Genomic DNA, 22,307 nt, shown 5'->3' with positions numbered 1-22,307 from the left:
GATGACGATTGCGCGAAAATTCTCATCAGAGAGAAGCGTGCCTTCGTACACCGAAGAGATCCGCGAGATTTCTTTCTGTAAACGTAAAATAACGCGTTTATGTGTGTGTGCTTATCGCGCATCGACGCATCCTTTTGCATCGTGGTAACGCGCTTTATAGTTAATTAAATATTTACTTTTTAATTATTTTTGTTTTATTGTATTGTTCCCATCACTAGGAATATCATTTATAGGAGAACATTTGCGCTGCTATTCAATGATCATCATTTGGTAAGTTTGCTCAATCTTCTCTATCTCATCTATCAATAATATTGCAATTGCTCATTTAATTAAAACTATAGGTAAAATCATCTCTTGATACGTGAAGATTTCGTTCATTAACCTTTGTGTCGACTGTCGTGAGCCGAACCCTTATCCTCATTCATTTAATTTTCAAAAATATTCAAGTCTCGCGAAGTTTGACACTTTTTTTGAAAAAAAGTAGCAAAGATGTAATGATCACCCCATCAAGTACAGAAGGTTTTAAAAATTGATTATTTACTTACAAAAGACTTACATTAAGGAAATCTAATAATCTCTTTTCATAAAAAAAATATGAAGTGGAGAAAATTACTAGCTAAAATTGCCTATTAGTATTGAATTTTTGCCTTGCGGATGTTGAAACTGACGTTAAATAACAAAGCCGACTTACGGAATAACCCCTCGAGGGTGAAAGGCTCATCGATCAAGGGGGATCAGGTTTCTCAGGGCAGTCCCAAATCGACGCCCCGGAAGCCACTCTCGTGAATCCGCTCCTGAAATGGCATAGTTATTTAATTGCACGAGGCTCCGAGTGGCCTCTAGTGCCTTATGCTAATGGTTTGGAATTTATGCTTCTGACATTAAAGAGCTGCTTTCATTTGCATCCAAAAAGACAGAAATACAATTTACAAACTTAAATTAACTGGAGGATATTAATCATATTTCTAATGCTCACACACGGTTATTTTGTCAGTTTTCTGTAAAAGTAATACCTACAAAAGTTGTCTCTTTTACCTTCAAGTCCTTTTTCTGAAACGTAATAATGAAAAGTTTTAATGAGTAATGTTTTTGCGAAAATTTGGTGACAAACATTTGTGTTGGACTTTCATTTTAATTTTGCTATAAAAGAAATAAAAATTGTCATACAGTCTGGAACAAAGAAATATGTTGAATGTGCAGTTTATAATTAGTATTATTATAAGCGTATATACTAAAATCGATATTCTGGCATATTCTCCTCACAAAGTTTATATTACAATGTGTGCTGGTTTTTTTAAAAAGAAATTTATGTCTTTCATCACTGCAATATTTCACGTAGCTAATGCAACTATATAAATACAATCACCTAGTTTTTCAATGGAACAAAGAATAAATTGAAAAAGAGTTTTGAAAAATTTTTGAAAAAGAAGATTTTAGAATAGGCAGGAACATGAAACGTGCCAAAACTTGAGAAATGGTGCGGTTTGAATTTCAAGATTGTTGTATACTTGAGGGAGCGTGAGGAAAACTTGAGGGCAATTTTGCGATTCGTGTCGCCACAGAATAATAATAGGTTGACGACGATAGTGCAACAACGGCGTGAGTTCATGTGCATAGAAAAAAAATATGCGCTAATTGACGTTGATTAATATCCAACGTCGTCGATCTTTTATTTAATTCACTTTACCTTAACTACGCCGGATACGGATTTTCGAGAATTAAATGCACGAAGAGAATTACGTTGGATATTTCGTTATCAACGCTTCGCAAAAAAGGGCGATTTTATCCATGATTTGAATATTATTCCCTCAACGATTTTTCACTTAATGCAAATTATTTTCTTTTTCCATTACTCTAGGATTATGAAACATTTTATCTCCGAGTTGGAAACTGCAAAAGTCATTTTTTATTGATAATGTTTATTCTAATGTGGTAGCTTTGTGGAAACAAAATTACAGAATTATAATATTCAAAATTAAAACATTTAACAATTTAAAGATTAAAATTATTGAAATACTAACTTGTAAGTTAGCAGAGAGAATTTGAATTTTATTTCATAAAATAATGCTAAAATAAATTGTCTGGCAACCTAATTTTTAGGAAAATAATTACCAGTTTAAATTTTAATTTGATAAATTTAAGCATGATTAATTGCTGCCTTCAAATCTCAATGAAGTATGTGGTACTAAAAGCTGAATGCTGTCCTATTCAAGAAAATCGAAATTGGGAATGTGGGTTTTTAAAGCTAGCGTTGAAATCTGAATCCCTGCTTATTAGCGAATAAGAGTAGAATGGGGTATTGAAAATACGGAATGCCGAGAAATTAAAGGTACGGTAATTTCAAACCGCTTTTTAGCTCATCGCAGATTGGCTCTTGCTACTAATAAAGTGGCTTAGAAAATGTTTTACATTATTACTACTTACAGAAGTAGTTTAATTTACATTTAATACTGTTTTTCCAATTCTAATTAAAGTTAATATTTCTTTATTGGCATTTAAACAATATTCATAATTATCAGCAAATTTAAAAAAACGTTACTTTAATCAAAATTCTCTGAAAAGAATTTTAAACATAAGATGCAAAGTCTTGAATCGTTTTATAAACTGAAAAAATTGTAGTTAGACATAAAAAAAGTCATCCTTAAGATGTCAGAAAATGAACATAAAAATGACAAACACATAAAATATGTCAATTTATTTATATGTAAAACTAAGTTTTCCATATTTATAATATTATGTATGAAAGCCCTAAAGAAAATTTCTTATTAGAATAAACAAAATTCTATTTAATGTGTAAATAACCATTTTTTGGCGTCTAATTTTTAGGTATAAATAAAATTGTCCCTTTTTAAAAAATATCAAAATTATATTATCTAAATACTTATTTATAAGATAACAATTTTCCAACTATTACCAAAAATTATGTTATATTAGAAAAATTAGACTTCACCTTTAAATAGTTGAAGGTTATCAAGTTATAAAAAACTCATTCTTAAAGAAATAAAATAACATGTTTGCAACTTTTATTATTATCTTTATTTCTAAGAAATGTAAAAAATTTATATTTAAATTAGAAGGCTGCACGGTTTACAAGTGTACAGAAATTTTACACTCAAGTTTGGTGAGAAAAAATTGTTATTTATTTATAATTAGGTTGCGCATGTGCTAAGTAATACTCCCCTCACAATAAATTATTTAAAAATCTTTTTTTTGTTTTTCAGAAGTAAAAAAAAGTATCAGAATCAGAATAGTTAATAATATGAGGCGAATAATATCAATATTAATTAATGTATTGTCAATGGTGAATAGTGAGAGTGCCACTGAAGGTGATATAAATCAATTACAATCAGCTCTTCAAGAATCTGCGAACTATATGTCAAAGTATGCAAAAAATGAAGATGTTACAATTTGTATTGGTGAACCACGAGCTGGAAAAAGTACATTAGTTAATTACTTAATTGGAACAAAATTAAAGGCTGTAAATTATAATAAATACGATCCAAATTTAATAGAAAAAGAAGACGAAAAATCTTTAGGTCCAAATATAGGTCATGGAACACTATCGACAACTACAATTCCTACAAGATGGGAATCAAAAGTTTATAAAGATTTAATTCTTTGGGATGTTGCTGGATTTGCTGACAATAGAGGACCAATTCAAGACATCACTAACGCCTTCTATATCTATCAATTAATAAGATTTGTTAAATCCGTAAAAATTATATTAGTTGTTGATGTTCTTGATATCCTTCAGGACAATCCTGTAAAGTTTACATCAGTATTACGAGCTTTAGAAAATTTATTTGGAATGGGATTGAGAAATTATTATTCAAGTATGGCAGTCATTTTTTCAAAAGGGGAAAAAACTGTTTTAAACTCAATACCATTGGACACGAAATTTATAACAGAAAAATTGAAATATCAGTATTTATCCGATAGTGGCTTGGCAATGTCTAAAATAACAAAAGGATTCATAGAATATTTAACAAAACATACTAATCAAATTGGCTTATTTATGAGAGCTGACGCTATAGGTGAAGTTACGTCTAATATCGACGTTAATATTTCTCAAGCTATCAGCAATTGTAAAAGTATTCAAAATAAAGAATTGCTAAATTTGCGTCCAAGTATTTCCGAAAATTCGAAGATTTATCTAAATGAATTTCGAGAAAAGTTGTCTTTAACAACGTCATTTGATAAATTACAAAAGGATATAAGGAATATACTTAAGAATATCGCTTCTGAAAAGAATTATTATTTTCGAAGACGTGAACTAAGAAGATTGCAAGCACAATTATCTATTTGGAAAGATAATGGTTTACTTAATGATTGCAATTTACAATTGATTATTATTCGAAACAGTTATGCCGAAATTAGGAGAATTATTGGCACGACTAATTTGTTGAATACAGAGAATCTAATCGAATTTCTTAATGAATTATTAGGTTATGGCACTAGTCTACATCTTTGCAATCACAATGAAAAATAATTTATAAGAAGCATATTTTTGAATAGAAATGTTAAATAAAATGTTATAAACTACAAATAGGTGTTTTCTTTTTTTCGGTAGTCTTATTCCTTACCTCTTTTTCCTACATTTGGATAAATATTTATAAGATAATTTTACATTTATAAATTTATAGATAAACATTGCACTGCATTGATCAATTTCAGCGGACTCTGGGACATGCGAAATTAGAAAACTAAAACGATTTTCTAAAATTTAAATTATTAAAGTAATTTAGTTATAGTAATAAATATCATTTAAATCTTCATTGTACTACAAGGATATTATGAATATTAGAGTGGTGAATATTTTATAGTGACATAATATGGTTTTATTTTGTTGTGTTTGGTAAAGTCTCACCATTTTCAGGTCGATAGTAAAGAATCTCATTTGGTCATTCAGGAGATAAAGCGTGATGAATACCCACATGGTAGTAAAAATTGCGGAAATTTAAATATTTATGTCGCAGTTGTTTATCTAACGGACGCATTTTACAGACGTTGTAGATACATAGAAGTGTAATATCTATAGTCGCGTATACCTGTATTTCGTGTAAATAATTCGTGCCAAAAGAAAGAAATTGAGGTAGGGGAACCTATCGCTGCTCGGGGTCGATGCCCATGGGTATTTGGACGATTTCCATAAAACTGCGCACCCTCTCATCGACATTCCACCTTCTTTATCAATTGACCCCGTTCGTCAAATGAGCATTGTATTCATTATTCATTTCTCAATTGACTCGATTCTAAATATAAATTTTTTCCATGTGATATGCACTTAAATTTGGTATTAAAAATTTAGCTATAACTGAAATTTTAATCTCCACCGGATAACAGTTTATGTAATTTAAATATTACCTTCGAATATTCATTAATAGAAAATTATTAAAAAGTTGTGATGTTTGGATTAAGTTTGAAAGGTTTTTGACCATAGTTCGACATACTTTGCCCATGGTTTGAAGTAATTAATAATTCCATATATATTCCAATAATTAATACTTCCATTTCCACGCGGGTATTTTTATCATTCGGTAAATCGATTTTATCTCGATTATTAAAAATTCGTGAAAATTATCACGTATGTAAAATAAAAAGTAAAGTATCTTACGACTGAGCAAATGAATAGAGCTTTTCAACATTTAAGTTGGCAATTCTCCATAAATTAGTGTAGAATTAATAATCGGAGAATTTTCAAGGTGCGGGTTGGTATTTTTGGTACTTGAAATTGCAAGCGCAAAGTCCAGTCAGGATTTACTTACTCAGTATCTATAGGTTTTATTCTTCCATATATCTTTCTATCTCGGAGGCATGGTTTGCAATAAAGTCGAGTCCACCTTAACATCCTCCGGACGACTTCCCACTCCGCTTGGCAAGCACGTCGGATTACAGGAGATTTGTGTATGTAAGGAGTGCGAATAAAGGAGAGAGGCATTTGAGGAAGATGGTCCAGAAAAAGTATCGCAGATTCAAACTTTATTTTCCAATAGTGTCAGACCACTGCCAATTTTAAATTGCAACACGAGAAGAATTTCTTTTGAAAGGAAGAGAATAGCTATTTGGCACATTGAAAATGTGGAAAAAGATTTCATTGGTTAATTGAGTGAAAATTTAACAGGAACTATAATCGTATTCCCAAACTTATAGGCGGAATCAAAGTATTGTAGTTTCTGTATATCTGACAAATTATTTTATACATTATAGCATTTTTTTCACCATATTTCTTTTGAATGGAAAGCTTCAAAGATAATCGATAAAATATGTAGATGATATACTATTCGAATGAGTCGACCCAGGTTGGTTTATTGATTCAAGATGCACAATGTTTGAAATTACTTCTAAACTGGTATGTGGATTTTTTTTAAACATCTTAATTTTAGTTTAACTATGATTTACTACATGATGTATTATATTTTTTGTAATTAATTGCTTATCAAGATATTTTCTCTATAGTCATAATTAACGGTAAAGTCTTTTTTACATAATCCAATTTATCCAGTGAGTAAAAATCCGAAATTAGAAAAGAGCAAATATTTGACCTGACAAAAGAGCCTGACACAATGGAGGAACGTTTGAATAAAAATAATTAAACTCGTAGGTATTCTGCACTAGCATAGTGGCATTTCCGGTAAGCGAGTGTCGGACTAATTCGAAACTACATATTTAATCCTGGACAAAGTCAGAGTTGCCCAGGCAACCGACAACACAAAGAACCCACTAGCCGCGAGGGACTTGAAACTCACATTGCACCGTGCTGAGGAATCACGAGTGCGCTGGGTGAAAGAGGATGTCTGGCCTCTACTGGAGGAACATACCTGGTTTCCAGTGGTAGTGAGTCGTGCGGATTCTAAGTGCACGCAAAGTGAAGAAGTAGAGCCGGGAGCTCTTCACCAGCTAACCTACAACCCTTCTCTTTTCATTCCTTCTTTCTTTTCTCCCGACGTTCTTCTCTCTCTCTCTCTCTCTATTGCTCGGTACCATTTTACAACGAGATGCACGACTCTGATGTCTGGCTGAGTTCGTTACATGAGTCGCACACTTATCCCAGCACAATTGTGTGCATTGATGCATATATAGTGAGAGCTTCATTCTAAAGCTGGTCCACCCGCATCTTCCATAGCTATGTATTTCTGAGAGAGAAGATACATGGGTTTAATCTTCACTCAAAGTAGCCCACAATCAACCAGACACAGCTATCTATGTCTGATGTTACAGAGATATGTTATAATATTCACTTCGCTTCTTCTCCTATACTCTTACAATTCACCAATCATTTGATTCAAAAGATTAATAATACCGTTCGGCGTAATTTTATTACTTGACATTTTTAGCCCGTATGACTTACTCAAATACCTTTAAATGTGACTTATTAAATTCCATAGTTCATAAAGAATGTGGATGAGATAATAAAAGTAAATTATGCTAACGATAAAATTAATTAATGAGATATTTTCCATGGGATAAAATTTACCAACCCTCAACTTTTCAACCAACTATGGAGAAGTTCATCGCGTCCACAGTATTAGTTTGCTAGCTCGGAAAATTTAAAGAAGTATTTTTAGAATGTAATGAAAATGAATAATCGATAAAGGAAACTAGATGAAACCATAGCAAAAAATATTGATTCTCAAAAATACGCATTTGTGACATAGTGTCAACTTAAATTAATAATGACCCTATTTTTGTATAATAAACCGAAATATTACTATATCTTCATTGTATTAATAATTGCAGGATTAATATTTGGACTAGAGAAGAGACTTATTAAATTTTTTCCTCATCTTAATAAAAATTAATAAAAATCTTTAACTTAATAAAAATCAGTAAAAATATGACATTTAATACAATTTTAAGGCAGTAGTCTCCTTTATAGGCTTAAAAAAATCAACTTTTTTTTTGTCTTAAATCTATTCCAAGACTATCGAAGAATACAGATTTTGTGACCAACCGTCGAGAAGGTGTGAATACTCGGGCAAACCCCAGTGCCCCGAAACCCAAAACACGTCAATTCCGGCTCTAAAATTGTCGAAATAGCGTCAATTTTGGCTGCAAGCATTTTTAACGAGGCATATGCATCTGTGCTTTCCACTATGCAACTCCTCGATATTGTCATCGGTCAGCAATGCAAGAATTTTGCAGACAACATCGATGCTGAGCGCATAACGCAGGAGAACCGGCTCGCATCATTTTCAAGGTTTTCGAGCAAGGAGGCTCGAGCAGCTTGACTATTAGAAAGCCTCCGCCAAAATGAGTTCTTCGAAGAAGAGAAATGATTGCTGTATGGTCCAGGAATAGCTGATTAACATTTAATTAGTGTAAGTATCCAAAAACTTATATTTTTTGGACCGAAAACTTTAAAGCGTGTTTTCTTGAATTTTCATTTTCACATGTCATAGAAAACGGTACCGGCGATAGCAAAAAGAACATTTATCCGATCGACAAAAATCAAAGTGATCTAGCTTCAGTATTAAATTATCTTCTATTTAAACTAAAATAGTTGGACAAAAGTATTATTTAAACTACTTCTTTTGCAACTTAAAATAAATTTTTTTTTTAAAAGTGAATTTTTGTTTCAAATTTTGAAAAAATTTGGAATTTTAGAACTTCTTCGGTATTTTTTTAGTTCAAATAGAAAAGAAACTTATAAAAATTAAAAAAAAATTTGGTTTGACTGTTTCAGATGCATCGCACGACCTCCATCACCGGCACCGATTTGTAAGTGCAGACTGCAGGCGCCCCAGAAAAATCGTTATAACTTAGAAGAATTTCAATATTTTTTAATAGTAAAAATTGTTTTTTTAAGCTAAAATATAGTATCACCTAAAAATTTCGTTTACCGCAATCATTTCCTTCCCTTTCAAAAAAATTGCTGAAAAAACGTTTTTTTCGGCTTCTAAAGGAGACTACTGCCATAAATACTTTTTTGGATCCAAATGAGCATTTTAGCCTACTTGAATACTGGTAGAATTAATTTGTATGGTAAGGGGCCCCATTCCGAATATATGATTTAAGTTTTTCAATAACTTCGGACAGTGTATTATAAATGTATTTTGCTAAAATTTGAGGCGGAGATGTTACATTATTTTGATGATTGTTCTAAAGGAAAAATAAGTCTTGTGTATGTTCGGTAAACCATAAAATTCAAGAAGCAAAGTGTCAGTTTGGATAAGTTTTCTGTCAATGTATGTACGGTCAAGGTAACTATTAATGTTCCATCTTTTACGAACGTAACAATTTTTTTCTGGAGATGATAAAGATTTATACGTGTGATCATTAAACGGGGGATTATGAGAAAAATGTAACGCCAAGATCACAAATTTAAATGTTAACAGATTACACTGTTACCTCAGATTTCACAATTTCTCATTTTGTAATGAAAAATAAAATTTGTTTTCATTTGACTCCCTTTAATATAAAGACGAAAGTGAATCTCTCTAATTCTCATTTTGGCATTCCAGTACTTTAATACAATCTAATTTTCCTCTCCCTTTAACGAAACGACCATAACCAGTCGTATTTTCATCTCTATACATCTTTTTAACCGCTGTATTAATATAACTCTCCACTTTTGCCTCGGGTTATATTTACAATTTGTAAAGTTTCCACGTTATATATGAGAGCATTTTATGAAATGAATAGATGATAAAGTATATTTTCTTAAGTTGCAAAAGAGGGATGGTGTACTAACTCCCCCTTGTTCGTACTCGATCAACGCAAATTGTAACTTTGCGAAGGGAGCAAAGTTGTTTAATTATTTTGTACCCCCCACGGTTCATTAACCGCGACCTTAACCACAGATGAGTTTATCAAGTTTCATTCTATAACCCCCGCGAAAAGAGGATAACAGTCTTACCTATGTTTCCACCAAAAGTTCACTTAATTAGTGTCCAATTTAATTAACCTTGGTAATTTAAAGCAAATTAATTTCATTATAAAAGTTCACTTTAAAATAAACTGTTGTTATTTTTTAAAAAATGTCGAATTTCATTTTTAAAAATTTTTTATTGCAAATTCTGTATTTTCTTTATTATAACATTTGTTTTTGTTACTTTAAATGCAACCAATAGTGCTTCATGTGTTCCATTATTTTATGAGGAAGTTTACACAACTGGTAAAGGCAATTGCATGTTCTGGTCTCTATCTCCATCAAGAGATCAGATTGTAGATAACGACAACACTTGAGGATCTGTAGTGCTGATTCAAACTGACACCGATAGGTGAATGGGCAAATGGTCGAATTTAGGGGTGAAATCCGGTGAGTAGGTAATAGCTATCGGTTCGAGTAGGCTAGTTGCAGTAGGTTAGGATCTTGTACCCGAGGCAAGAGATTACTGAGCATTAGAAATAGATGGTTGGGTCACGAGGATCCCTCCGGATATCCTTTGGATTAGAAAGGATTACGTGCCAGATTAGAAAGCGATTCGACGATTTGGAACGTCGATACATACACCATCTTGTACTCAAGACGCTTCCGTTTCATGCTCGTATTTCATTTATCATCCAATTCCAAACAAACTTGCATTACTTCTACACCATCTGATTAATTTTAATGTTCAATAAATTCTGGTTTAATGTGTGACGTATAAACAACAATATAAAAAACAAATTTTGAGACTTTCAAAAATTACGTCACAATTTATTACAAAAAAAACCTTCCAAACACGTTTAGGAGATGCGAAAGGTTTTCTTAAAAAATTACAAACGAAGTTTAACGAACTGATCATTTTTAACATGAAAGAAGTTAGCGCGCTTATATTCCCTTCGAAAGTTAATGCCAATAATCACTGAAAAGACGTTGTCGTTGCCAGGAGAGGACAAGATTGCCAAGGGCAGATGATGGTAATAGCGTCTTCAAACAAAACAGAAGGACCACCTAGGGTTTTGCTGAAAGACGCAAGTTGTATTTATTTCCTCGCTACCCCTTGGATAGGGGTAATCATTGGAAAAGACGAAGGGACTTTACCCTTGTGTTCATACTATTCGCTGCTAATCCGTATTCTATATAGACGACCATAGATAAAAACTCTAGGGTGAAATAGACCGTTCGAAAGAATAGAATCTTCCTCTCGCCTTTGATAAATTTTTTGCCTTATTTCTAGAGCACTGGCAGTTACTTTGATGACGGATATAAGCTCTTCATTAAATACGACCGACGCCTGGACGCCAAAAGTTTGCGGATCGAGAGTGAACCTAATGGTGCAAAACGAATGAGAATCATAAAGATAGATTCGACCGAGTTCAGCGAATTTTAATCTTTACCAAAAACAATGTTTTAATCTTGAAATTAAACAGATTTTGTGATCAAAATTTTAATTTAATTTTTACAATTTTAAATAAAGTTCTTTTGAGTTGAAATTGGAAGAATGTTAGTGAAAATTCATCAATTAAGGGAGTAATTGTTAAATTCGTTGCACACAAATATTGTTCAACCATGTGTTGGCAATTTTAAATGTAATTTAATTAAATATTCATGGTAAATTAAATTTAAATTACAATTTATTTTGAAGTTTTTCGTGCTTGTGTTATGTCCCAAAAGGAGACTAGTACTAGTTATTTTAATTAGTTGCCTGATTTATTTACGAAACCGACGGTTTTGAACTAAAGGAACAGGCTTCATAAAATAAAAGCTTAAAGACTGAATGCTGACACGTTTATTTTCTCAATTACAAAATGAACCTTGACAAGAATCTTTGGAATTGACAACTCGAACTTGGTCCGTCCTATTGATTTCCACACTGAAAAAAACCAATCAGTTAAAATAATAATAGGACCCAAATATAAGATTTTAGATAAAAACTATTTTACTTATAAGTGTATTCTTTGTGTAGACTTAAGTCAATTGGATGCAGGAAAACTATTGATTGGTGAGGGTGGCCCAATCCTGGTTGATCCTTGGCACGACCTGTTGATGGAAAGTTCCTTGAGCGTTGAGTAACGCTTCCCAAGCGTTAGTTGAACGTTGGATGAGGGTTGTCTGAGCGTTACCGAAACGTTGGATGTGTGTTGTCTGAGCGTTGGTTATTTTATAAACAGGGTAACGTAGAATTTAGAAAGGAGTGCCCAGGAGTCAAGAAATTGGATACGAGCAGAATTTATTCGCTCAACAGCACTGATATAATTTTTACAAAGACGATGAGTATAATTTCGGTGGCGGATCTTGACTGACAAAAAGGTTTTTGATAGACATATAAGTACACAATATTTTACATATAATTTTAAGAAAAGTCACGATGACGTGACACTTGCAAAATTAAAAAAAATAGAAAATTGTGTATCGAGTTTTTATAATTATTTTTAGAACATTGCAAAGTAATTTATAATACTATATTTATCTTGCAAAAAGTATCATCATATTTCAAAAAATTTCTTTCTTTCGTACATCTAATTTCTGTTCAATATTCATAAATTCCAATATGAATAATTTAGCAAGGAATGAATAAATAGCATTTAAAATTCAACGGTACGCGAATTTGTCGAAAAAAGTGAATAAATGGTTACTGGGAGATTTAAAATTTTTAATATTTTAAATCTGCAAAGATTTACGGATTAGCTTATCCTTTTTGTAACTAAGTTGACAAACAGTTTTAATAAGAAATTTTCCCCTTTTTAATTTTGTCTCTTTGACAAGCATAATCCTGGTATCAATATAATCGCAGTTTCAACACACTTGACTTGATATAGCAAAGGGGGGGATTGTGAATTTGATCGATGAGGTCCTTTCGACGCAAATGTATAAGCAAAAGACAATATTGACTTTCGTCGAGCCATTAAATATTTCGTCACCTTTGCAGTAACATCAATGTCCACCTAGAGAATATGCGGTGGAAGAATTCAAGGATACTTTTCTTCTATTTTTATCGGTCTCTCTGGAAGGAAGTCGAAGTTCACGAAACTGCAGTATTTCGGGTCATTGAACACCGATGTTAGACGGACATGAGAGAGACCCGACTTTTCTTCAGCCACATTTGCAACTTCTCAAGTAAATCAATTTTTCGCGTCCCACCAAATCGGATTCGTTTTGCCAGTTGAAGAAAAAAGTCGCGAAAAGAATGTCTGGAGATAAAGAATTGAAGAAAACGAGGTTAAAATATAAAAATGTACTACCGAATGTATCAAATATTAAACAGATACACTTTAAATATTTTTTGACAAATGCAAAAGTGAATCTTTTAATTGTTCAAGAATTATTATTTAAGTTTGATTTAATTTAAGACGTCCCAATTTTTATATTTTTATCTATAGTCTTCCATGCGATGACAGAACAGGACCAAAACAAAATAGTTTTCATCTTCTTGGCGCTCTTGAATATTCGAGATTCACATCCAAATATAATGCACCACGAATTATCAAAAAATCCATAATTTACGAAAGAAAATAACAAAAACTTTATTCTTTAATTCTTTTGAAATTAAAAATACAATATTCATATAGTTTACATTTCCACAAACACAAAGAGCCATTTTGGTTGCCAGTGACTGTTGGAGCGAAAAAAATTTTAAAAGAAGCACCAAAATACGCTAGGCAAAAATGTTCACCAGTTAACCTCGATCTTTTGCCCGCGTTAGTGTCGTCTCGAAAGTTTATCGTTGTTTTACGAGAAAACACATAACCACAATGCTTGCCCGGAAAAGCTGCGTACATATAGTGATACGCTTGTCTCTAAAGAAAGCTTCTCATCCTCTCGCGAACGATAATTTTCTCAAATGTGATTATAAAGCTCGCGACAAAGCCCTGCCCATTTCTACAACAATCCAGTTAGTCTGTTTTTGCTTTATCTCACGAAATGGGTCGAGAAAACTTTTGACGTTCTTTTTTTCATGTAAATCGTTTTAAACGCGTCTTTACAAGAACATCTTCTCCTACATTTAAATAATATATGCTTAAGATTAAGCTATGTTGTGAAAAAAATACCAAGATAACATTCATTACAAAGGGAAAAGAAAAATTGTGACTATACGACTGAGAAATAAAGTGTAAATTGAGTACGATTATAAAGAACTGGATGATTCATCCAAATGTCTGTTGCCTTACAAATTTAAATTTTTAGATAAATACCACGTTGATTTCAAGCCCATTTGTTTCGTGCTCTATAAATTTAGGAGGCTTATTGATCTCAACACAAATAATCTAGAGGAAGTCTGCCTAAACCAATTAGTCTGTTAACTTGATTGTAGTTTTCATATCACGTAATTGAATCTTCAAGAAAATATATGACTTTCTGTTACACAGATACAAATTAATTTGTGAAAAAGTCACTAAGAAGATCGCTCTTAAACGATGTCAAATTTATTAAAAGGTTGGTAATATAATCCTTATTATTGTGTTCAAGATATTTACTTGACTTTGTATTGTATAACGTCTATTAGATTTTTGTAAAATCTGATCATTCTCAAAAATGCAAATGAAAAATGAAAATGAACGATAAAATGCAGTTAAAAAACACTTTAAATTTTTTTTTATACACACTTTGTTTAATGGAGATAAAAGATCTCTAATAAGACATTTGTGATTTCTTCTACATTTCCTCGATTAATGAGCCTTTAACGTGACAGAAAGGGCATTCTCTATAAAAAAAAGCAGAACCACTAACCACAGTGGATTTTCGAGCAACATTTCGTTCCTCATTCAAGTTTCCCTTCGCATTTTCACCCTCGTTTTCGTACCCTCATCTCATCCACTAATACACAACCGTCTATACGACGTCCCCAAGACACCCTCTTATTTCCTCTTCAGTCGATCTCAAATGCCTCTATATTCTCCTCCTTTCTTTCTCTCTTTCATTGCAGTCATTGCAATCTTTTTCTCTCTCATAGAAAACATGATAGCGTCCGGGAATGTGGATTTTTATACTTCCGCTGACAGTATGCGGAATCCGCCTGTTTCTACAATCAATTTTCGTCCGGAAGCTCTTGCGCCTTTCACCGCACGGAGTAAAATTTATTATTAATAAATGCAGAGATATATCAACGCGTCTCATATATATATATGGAGGAAAAAATACGGGTTTTGATATTGCCCTCAGGACTTCGCATGTTTTACGTTAGCAATTCACACAGATTTTATGTAATGTAACAGTCCGAGATTTCCCTTTTTTTTATTAAAAGTGAATTACCACCAAAAAGCTGTATTTAAACAAAGCTTGAAAGTAAAAATTATATTATTCTATAAACTACAATTTTATAACACAGTGACTAGATAACAGAGACAACCTAAAATACTTGGAAATATACCTTTTCTCGAAAATAAAGAAAATTTCTACGAAGGAAGATCGTTTACGTCACCAAAATTAGCCCCTAGATTATTGTTCTGTAATCCACACATTGTCTAGTGCAAATAATCATTAACTTCCCACTTTCTTAACGAGATCACTTTCCCATGATAGCCCAGTCATCTTGAAAATTTTGTCTCCTAGTCCCTTCTAAGTTGTAGCATCGTTAAGGATCATTAAGCCATTCCTTCACGTTTCTGGAGAAAAGCTACCTTAAAATATTAAAGTTGCTAGTATCAACATAAAACAAAAGTAATATCCCACATTTGTAATTCATTGTAAGCTGTTTAATTAAAATTAAAATAAAATATTTTATTTTACATATTTAAAGATAATAAAAGTCTATTTATTTTTCTGCACTTATACAAACTTTAGTTTTTACTCAAATAATTTTGATGGAGGAAGGGGTACTTGAAAATAGACGATAATTATTAAGTGTCATTAATAGAAGATAAATACTAAATGGTCAATAAATATTTGATAAGTCTAGATAAAAAATTAATGGACATCTTAAAGGGGAAGGATCCATCGACTTTTCATCCCCTTTTTATTTTTTGCTGGAAAAATATTTATGACTATGTAGGCGGATATTTACTACACTCTGTTTAAGTGTTTCAATCTCCGAAACTACAGATAATAGAGATTAATCTTATTATAGAGTGTTGTAATCTTACTTATTTAACGAATTTGTAAAAACTTCTAGATTAATTTTTCCCTTTTATTAACTTTTAATATCATTTCAATCAGTTACATTGATTTTCTGAATATTGGTAACTCAGCCTAAACTTCCACAAATCTTGTCTCTATAAAACAAATCTATTTTTAATTTCAAGACTTCTGTATTATATTTGTCCAGTGTAATATTTTTTGGGAACTTATAATTATAAATTACATTCTTCAATCTTATAATTTTTAATTGATGATCCGTATTAGGGAACTTCAGCAGCTCTAAGTAGGTAAACTACCCTAATCTCAATGAGGAAACTAAAATTATAAGCAACCACAAGGTACACTTTATTTCACAGTGTGTCGTTTTCAAAAAAGGGATTGTAACCACTAGAATCTTATCTTTTCAGTATAATCCGATTCTTAAATCCTGAGCTTCTCTACTTAAAGAAGAGAATTAACTCTAAATGGAAAGTGAATTAAAAAATAAAACTATATTAGATAATATAAATAAAAATACAATAGAAAAAATTAGAAGAGAAATCGAAATTATTACATAAAGTGAAAAAATAATTAATGTAAGATCTTACAGATCTTATAGTCATAGAGCTAAGCCAATAGACACGTAGATCAACTATAATTATGTAATTGAACTATCTGACACTACTTAACGCTCCTATCTACAGTTCCATAAATTCTTCTTTTAGTCTTATATGTTCTTAGTTCTAGCGAATTCTTGGCCTCTTCGAGGGCCGACCTGAAGAAGCGGCATCCTTCACTGCCTGTGACGAGGCTTACGCTTTCTCCAAACTTTTCCTTACATTGAAAACAGCTTGGGCTCCTTTTACAGTTCGCAAACTTATGATCGACTAATCCACACTTGAAGTACAAATTCGATCTGTTAGCTGCCTTACAAACTAATCCTATCTGGTCATGTCCAGGACAACGAAGGTATCGTACCACCATACACATTCTCCTGACTGGGCAACTCATAAATCCAATCTGGATGTACCCCAATTTCACCAGATGATCCACTACATTCTGTTCGGTGATCACAACAGCGAGCTTCATCCCTCGCTTATTTGGTCCTAAGACAATCATCTTCCTACTTTTCTGCTTCTAGAGAACATCTTGCAGCCTCTGCTGCACATCAGCTTTCTGTGTAAGACAGTAAAGTAACTCTTCGGTCCACCGACGGTACTACTCTGATTTGTATAAAGAGGTCTCTCTTTCTTGTTGGCCTTGCCCCAAAATGCGCATGTGACTGACGTCTGGATTCACCTTCTTACGAAGTTTACCCACTACACTTCGTCCTCTAATTGAAGAAGCATAATAGCTTCTTCCCGCTTTTAATACTTCGCACTTCTCGCGATCCTCTATTATAACCTCCTCATCTTACTCTGAAGGCACCAGACTAATCGCACTTTTTGTGCTACTAACACTCAAGAGGCTAGATGAATTTGCTCTTCCACTTTCTCTCTCTCCTTATACGATTGTCTGTGGATCTAACGTTTCCACGAAAAGCTCCGCGACCACGACAAGGTCTACGAAACATATCCAAGATGACAGTAACGTTTGGCAGTGGACAAGCACTGCCCAAAATATCGATGACATCTATTATGTTTGTCAGTGGACAACCATCGATGGAGATTATCAATATAATAATATTTATAATCATTGGTGGTACCAAAAATTGTCTTGGAAAGAGTAGATAGACGAGGAAGTACGAGCAGCGTTACAAGTCAAGCCAGCTGCATTTCTGTCTTCAGTAATGCTTTGGCTAATGACATTGCTTGCTGTAATAAAGATCGAGAACAAGCTATAAGTCTTCTGGAGGAAGAAGCAGCTTGTATTCAAAGAATGGAGGACGAGGCCACTAAGATGCTGAAGTCCTGTGATGTCCAGAAAAACGTCAATATGACGATTAAAAACGGACTGAAAAGCATAACAACGCTCATACAGGAGATTAAGAAGAAGCACGCAGCTGCAAAAAAGAGTAGATAGAGGATTGTTGGTAGAGGTTCTACAAACAATTAGTGTGGTCAGAGGAATCAAGACAAGATCGAAGAGTGAGACGCGACCGCTTAAACGCTGTAGTGTTAATAAATGTCGTCCTGGTAGGTCAGAAGCGGAAGAGGAACAGTCCTGAGTTGAATAAAAAATCAAAGAAGAATGAAGGACTTCCAAAAAAGCCGAAGGACCAAACACAGATAGAAGGAAGGCCACAGAAAAGGTCATCAATGATTGTTAAGGTGGCTAAAGGGTTCGACGTTCGCAGCAGTTCTAGGAAAGATCCGTGAGGAGGTAAACACAGAAAAAAGCAATACAATCTGTGTGGAAGCTTTACCCACCAAAAAGTGGGACCTCTTTATCAAACTTAGAGGTTCTTCTGATAAGGAGAACTTCATCAACGAGGTGACTAGGATGATTGGTGACCTGGGTGAGGTACAGATTGTAGTCTCTGGATAGAGTTTCGGCAATGCCAGTAGGAAGAAGAAAGATAACTGACCTGGGACCTAACAAACGAGGTGTTAGGTGCTCGCTATTGTTAACCACACAGAAAGATGCAGAGAATCTGGAACGTCTCAGATACATAAGGGTTGGCTTTTTGTCTTGTCCAGTGAGGAAAAGAGTTATGGTCACAAGGTGTCATAGGAGCCTTGACTATGGTCATATAGGCAAAGATTGTAAATCGGTAGATAGGTCAGCTGCGTGCTTCAAGTGCGGAGAAGCCGACCACAAGATAGCAGACTTTAAAAAGAGCCTGTGTTGCTTCTTATGCGAAAAGAAGTTCGACGGGACGGGAAGGAGAAAACTAACCACGTCGTAGGATCAGGAAGCTACAAGGTTCAAAACCTGGACTCGCGGAGACATATTTAATCCTTCATTATTTAAATTAATGGGGAAAAGATATCAGAGACGAAATACGAGGTTGACCGGAAGAATCCAGTGCTCAGAAGTGTGTGAGCGTGGGGGAGGAAAACATTTAGCTTTTCCTTCCGTCCTTGCTTAGACATTGCATGAGAGGATAAATGGAAAATTAAAGAGCAGGACAAGTGGACCAACTCTTGCGAAGTTTAAGGCCTGACGGTAGTGCTGCAGGTGGATCAAAGTATCCCAAATCAAGACGGGAGTGGTTTTTAGTGGGTCGATCAGAACAAGAGCGGTCATCCCCACATAACCTGGATTTATCTAACCAGGTATCTAAATTTATAGATTTTCTACTTCCGACTACAAAAAAAATCAATATAATAATATTGATAAAATCAATATATAGTAATATTGATAATGAATATAATAATATTGATAATCAATATAATAATTAATTTGTGGACACAACGTAATGGACTATGAATATACAGATCTGTATATTAAATGACTTAACATCTGGATAAGTAATCTATTACTTATCCAGATGTTAAGTCATTTAAAATATTTCCTAAATAAATTGATAAATTTATTTCATTATTATAATAATTACATACTGTAATTAGTATATTTTATAAATTAATGTATTTAACTATCGTATCGATGCCTTTGGAAAAATAAAGAAAATTGTAAATATTAAATTCATGGAGCATAAATTCAATTAGCATTACGATTTTCTAACATGTATATAAGAAAATATTTAAAAAAAACAATTTTATCTATAAACATCCATTGCAATGTGGAATATTTTAATACTATTGAAACCCCTTGAAATGGTTTTTGAGTTGGATTGAAAGATTTTCTTAAAGAATACATGATTCCGAAGAGTGCACGTGTTTCATATTCTTGTAAGGAAAGTATATACACGAAAATACAATAAGTACTGGCTTTACTCGACGGATTCTGAGGACTTGAGCGGCATCATGCAAGTGCACCGAAGGCGGTTTTCCGCAGTTTCTATCTTTTTTTTATGAAGCTATCCTCTCGGTACACGCGAATGCATATATCCCTTGATATAATGGAGAACCTGAATGTACATTTAGGTATATCCAACATCGTCTAAGAGGTCGGCTTCGACCGCACTTTTTGACGGTAAAAATATTCTGTATAAATCTTCAAGCATCGTATTGTACACAGTAACGTTAGTGGAAAGAAACGTAGTTGTCGAAATATATACTATATGTACATGCTTTTACGTGTTTGCGTACAGTACTACTTCCCAAGAACCCTTATCTCTTTCCTCTAGCGTTGGGCCGACGTATCGACGATATTATTGATATTTTATTCGTATTTACCCCACATTCGCTGAGCGTCTCGTCTGAAACCCAGGTTACGCCTCATGAGCCTCTACTGTATAGCTACGGCAATATATAAAAAAAAGCTCAAACGCTTCCTGTCTTTGTGAGCTCGGTTTGATGTATGCTCTTCTTCTAGGCCTTACTTTTCTTCCCTTTTTTATTCCTCTCGGCCACTGACTTGATAGAATTTAAAAACGGCAGTGCAACCTCCTGAAAATATTGGAATTTTGCTTCTATGAATATTAAAGGGGATCTTACAATTTTCTACAAAGGTCGATCATATGAAACGCTGGAAAAATTGGAATTCTAATTACAAGCAGAAATTATTGGAGATAAAATTTATAAATTAAAATTAGAAATTGGTAAAAAGTTCTATTACTTTTTACATTAAATTTAAAAAAACAGATCTTTGAATTCACAACGCTTCAAATTCTGTGAAAAGATTTAGGGGATGTAGCATTTTTGGTGAGCAATTCTCTGAAGTGTAAACGCAAACTTGGCAAAGTTTCATTCGTACTGCATGAATGTAGCATTGGAGAGGGCTTTCGAAGTTCAAAGGTCGTGACAAATGACGTGGAGAGTAGTAAGAAAAAGCTCATGGTATACAAAATGTTCTCCAATGTTGTACATAAAAGTCGACGACTAAACTGTTTCTCAAGAACTCGGTAGGATTAATTACAAATACCAACATTTGTAAACAAAGAGAAACCATCTAAACTAATTAAAATATGATCATCAGGAATAGAAAAAAATTTAATTTTGTTTATAAAATCATAACTATTGCATATATATGATTTTGGTTTATTTATAGAATTATTAAGAAGTGTAAATAATTGTTTGGATAAAAAATGAGTTGGTGAGTTAATAGTAAAAACAACAAGTCTTACAGGATTGTTATTCTTATTTACCTTGGCTAAACCATAAATTTTTTAAGAGATTCGTATTAGTTTGCGTGAGTTCAATGTCACTTAATTTTCTATAAAGCAGATCATTATTATTTAGATATTTTAAAATTTTATAAGTTTAAGGTTTTAAATTTGGTAACGGATCTCTATTAATGACTTTGAAGGTCTTTTTTATCAGAAAGTAATAAATCATAAGTTTTTGTTTATGTATATTCGCGGTCTTATCCTAAGGGAATTTTTTTCTAGTAGGTCAATTAGAATAATTGCACCCAGTGCCTCACAATCTTAGAAACACTAATTCCAGGTATCCTGTTATGCAGATTTTCCACTTCTCACAAAAAAAAAATATTTTCATGAAAATTTTGTCGTAAAACTATTTTTCTCTATTATATTTCCATTATAAAGCACTGAATGCGTGCTCTAGATGCAATTTGATAAACGAGGCTCTGTTAAGAGACTGGAGAGGTTGAAAATTAATTCCAGAGTGCCAAAGTACTCACGAGGTGGTATACAAGGTTGTGCATGTGCAGCAGCATTCTGGATTTGCAAAGTGCGACAGAAACAAGGGCCCGTACTATAATAATGCGTGGCTCATTGCCCGAATGTTCGACGTGGCAGTGTTTCACGCTATCGTGTCACGAGTGCCAGATAAATACGGGGCCACGACTCGCTCTTTACTAGTGAATAAGTGCAGGTTGCTCATGTGGCGTGGGTACAAATTACACTAAAGTTTATGTATGTGTGTATTTACATCATGCATATATAAACCACATAGCTTTGCGTGTATATACAAATCCATTTTACTAGAACCTAAGAAATTCACTTTTTTTTATGTTTTAGTCACATTATATTTGATGATCATAGTTTAGGTAGAAAAATAAGGTAAAATAGTTCTCCTCCATAAGTTGTCACGATTTCGCTGAGGGAAATTTTCCACAACCACTTAGCATATATGCAAAAATTTAATTACAAAATTCTAAAACGACATGCTGCGTGTGTTTATGCAATAAATTTTGTGATTTTATTGAGAAAAAAGTGTTCTAACGATGACATAAAGTAAAAAAGAAAATGATAAAACTATGTCATTATTATCAAAACTCGAAATTTAACGAAATCTCCTAACAATTTTTTTTTTCTTCGCTTCTTTTTAGACTTGCATGGTAGTTTGCTCATAAGTCAACTTGAACTCATTAAAGAATCTCAGAAGTTTAAAAACAAATATTGTGAAAACGTCCAGAC

The 22,307-nt window shown here is 33.1% G+C and overlaps 1 protein-coding gene and 1 long non-coding RNA gene across 4 annotated transcripts; one reads left to right on the top strand and one right to left on the bottom strand.

Moving 5' to 3' along the window:
- The first annotated feature begins 3,052 nt into the window (after positions 1–3,052).
- LOC122509160 lies at positions 3,053–4,527 on the top strand. Its single transcript, XM_043622983.1, has 2 exons — positions 3,053–3,121; positions 3,222–4,527. Exon 2 carries the CDS (start codon positions 3,260–3,262, stop codon positions 4,487–4,489), a length of 1,230 nt encoding a protein of 409 aa, XP_043478918.1. The 5' UTR covers positions 3,053–3,121; positions 3,222–3,259; the 3' UTR covers positions 4,490–4,527.
- A 7,112-nt stretch (positions 4,528–11,639) lies between these two features.
- Positions 11,640–21,978, bottom strand: LOC122509172. Of its 3 annotated transcripts, none has more exons than XR_006302319.1 (4): positions 21,569–21,978; positions 15,234–20,373; positions 11,809–15,141; positions 11,640–11,738 (listed from the first exon to the last, which is right to left on the bottom strand). It is a non-coding gene; the product is annotated as an uncharacterized LOC122509172 (long non-coding RNA). The 3 variants fall into 3 exon arrangements; XR_006302318.1 differs by having other exon boundaries at positions 11,809–15,483; positions 20,161–20,373; positions 21,569–21,974; XR_006302317.1 differs by having other exon boundaries at positions 11,809–20,373.
- Positions 21,979–22,307: the final 329 nt, after the last annotated feature.

The sequence above is a fragment of the Leptopilina heterotoma genome, unplaced genomic scaffold (genome assembly GCF_015476425.1).
Source record: "Leptopilina heterotoma isolate Lh14 unplaced genomic scaffold, ASM1547642v1 Lhet_6, whole genome shotgun sequence".
Taxonomy (NCBI): Eukaryota; Metazoa; Arthropoda; class Insecta; order Hymenoptera; family Figitidae; genus Leptopilina; species Leptopilina heterotoma.
Note: the sequence above shows the minus strand (reverse complement) of the source record. Positions and strands in the feature narration are given on the sequence as shown.

Coding starts and splice junctions, on each gene's coding strand:
- LOC122509160 (XM_043622983.1), top strand. CDS start 3,260: ATGAGGCGAATAATATCAATATTAATTAATGTATTGTCAATGGTGAAT.